Raw genomic sequence first — 2,449 nt, 5'->3', positions numbered from 1 at the left:
ATAGAAGTTAATTACGTTAAAAAAACAGGCTTTCTGACAAGATAACTGAAGCTGGTTTTGTGTCATTTAATTGGTAAATCAATCATTAACTGTGGAGACTGGAGGGATGGTGCGGGGCTGTGACCGGAAGGGTTGGTGCGCCTCGGTTTGTGAGCGCAGCACCTCAGCGCTGAATTTTGCGCTGTTGGTTGTTGGTTACATCCTTTAGCCTCATCATCGGGCGCCGGGATATTCTCCGCGCATGCCGAGCTGCCCTAACGAGCATGAGCTCCGGGCAGGAGCTGGACAGCGGCCCGGCGGACTGTCGCTCAGCCAACAACACCTGCGTGTGCCGACGCGCCCTGGACGAGCTGCCCTGGCCCGCCGCGCTGGAGGCCCAGTAACTATGGGGTGTTCCCGTGCCTGGGTAACGAGCAGCCGCAGCCACAACTGGGATTCGTGTCCCTCCTTGTTCTTCACCAGCACCGTGCTGACACAACAGGTGAGGCCCGGGGACATCAGGTGTTGAGACAGAACGGCATCATAGTGTGCTGCGTGTAAAGCTCCTATTTGCTTTAATTAGCAAAGTGTGAAAGCTGCGGACATTCCCCTGTGGTGGGTGTAAATTTTAATTCTGGTAAGCACTTATTAAGGGGTTTTATTCGTTGTAAGAAATGGCTTTACGGTTAAAGATGCCCCTTCAGGACATAATAATTTGCGTCTGATGTGACAAAAAACAACTTCGTTAACTCAACTTAAATAACTAATCGACACCGTCTCCAAGAATCTATGAATACTGAATATTTTTCATTTAAAAGTTTAACTGCTGGACAAAAGATTCCTCCTCCCCTCCACATAAAAATGTATCTTCTCAAGTTATCCATGTGTGCTGGAAAGTATCAAATTTCCCAAACCCAGCTCTGGCCACTGCTGGCAGAATTTAATTAGATCAGTTACAAAAACAAAAACATGATTGTGCCAGGTTGTAAGAAAATGTATTAATAAATACTTATGTAAGTCTGGACGACATGTTTACATAAGTTTGGTTAATAAATAGAATTTTTGGTCCAGATTTTTTCAACCTGTTTTCCCAACATTGAAAAGCAGTAAAGTTAGTTTTGAAGTCATCACAAGGGCCGAACGTCTGAAGGGGGACTCGTTTCGTTCCTCATTCTTTGTCTCAGTGGGAGCGGGTAGTGACGTCACTCTTCACCGCAAGTAGAGTGGTGTGGTGCGTGTGTGTGGTGTGTGTGCTGTGTGTGTGGTTGGTGGGTTTTTTTTTTTTTTTTTGTGCGTTCCTGCACTTCCCTCTCCAACCGGTTTAACAGGTTTAGTGTTTTGAGTCATTACAATGGATTTATTTTTCCTGAGACTCAAGGTCGGGTTTCTTTGAAAACCCAGATTTATTACTGTAAAAACGTTTACACAAAACAATAAAAGTGATATACAGAGACAGAAAAAATACAGTAATATTCAATAAAATTCTTAAGGGATGATGGCAATATTTGCCTGAAATATATAGGTGTCGCTTAGTACTTCGAGGATATTTAAGAATGATTATAACTCATTACATTGTAGACGTTACTGTAATTTGTAGTCCACTAAATGTGTCTGACAGCTACTTTTATTAGAAAGATTTTACCTACAAAATACTGAGTTTTAATGCTTTAAGTAAAATTAAATACTTTAATATTTTCATAGAGTGCTTTTACTGCTTTTACCTAAATGATTTGGATACTTCCTCCACCACTGACTTTACTAATCTCAACACTAACCTTTGTCAGTTTACTTTTACTCTTTCTCTCTCATCATTTGTAATAATTACTTTCACCACTAAAAGGCGCTAGAGACCACGTTTCCACAACCGCATGTGTACAACTGGTCACCAGAAAAGAGAAAAAAAAAAAAAAAANNTAAAAAAAAGTAAAAAAGTATTTTATTGTTAAGTTCCCAGCAGACATCTGCACAGTGCTCTACTTACTCCATCATCAATTTATTCTCCCATCTCTCCGTTTCATATCTGGCATCTGGCAATAAATAAATATTTACAACCATTAGCAAAAAGCAAATGAAAAGCAACAAAAGGGTATACTGTCACTAAAAATGCTGTCTGATTCTTACAGTAATATACAGCGAATGAGACAGCTGGAAATCAATGCTGTCGCATAAAAAGCTGATAGATAGATGACGGTCACTAATTGATAGTCTTGGCAGGATAAAGGTTCTGGGTCTGGTGCATCCTCTCTCTCTCAGTTGTATTCAGATTTTCTGAAATTATGTGGACCTCTGGTGGGTTGTTCAGTTATCTGAGATGGAAAATAGAGAAAAACAGGTCACAGATTTGGTCTTCAGAGACATATCTTTTATACGAAGAACTGATTTGTAAATGCTGGAGGACAGAGGCACAGTGATCAGTAGCAGCAGTGGAAGTAGGCTTGACAATTTCCATTATGGTACTTCTGTTCCACTA

The 2,449-nt window shown here is 40.8% G+C and overlaps 1 protein-coding gene across 2 annotated transcripts in view; it reads right to left on the bottom strand.

Annotated features, from left to right (window-relative positions):
* Positions 1-1,893: 1,893 nt before the first annotated feature.
* LOC118327683 (thrombospondin-2-like) overlaps positions 1,894-2,449 on the bottom strand; it is a 10,312-nt gene continuing 9,756 nt past the window's right edge. The window contains exons 16-17 of one of the 2 annotated variants that reach the window (XR_004796719.1): positions 2,101-2,285; positions 1,894-2,006 (exon numbers count right to left, since the gene is read on the bottom strand). Coding sequence is in view for 1 of the 2 variants with exons in the window: in XM_035661108.1 (XP_035517001.1) it covers positions 2,278-2,285 (8 nt within the window). In the remaining variant the exon portion in view is untranslated. Of the gene's footprint in view, positions 2,286-2,449 lie in introns of both variants that reach the window. The other variant, XM_035661108.1, reaches the window with a different exon arrangement.

The sequence above is a fragment of the Morone saxatilis genome, unplaced genomic scaffold, assembly GCF_004916995.1.
Source record: "Morone saxatilis isolate NCDOM2014 unplaced genomic scaffold, NCSU_SB_2.0 Contig1, whole genome shotgun sequence".
NCBI classification, from domain to species: Eukaryota; Metazoa; Chordata; class Actinopteri; family Moronidae; genus Morone; species Morone saxatilis.
Note: the sequence above shows the minus strand (reverse complement) of the source record. Positions and strands in the feature narration are given on the sequence as shown.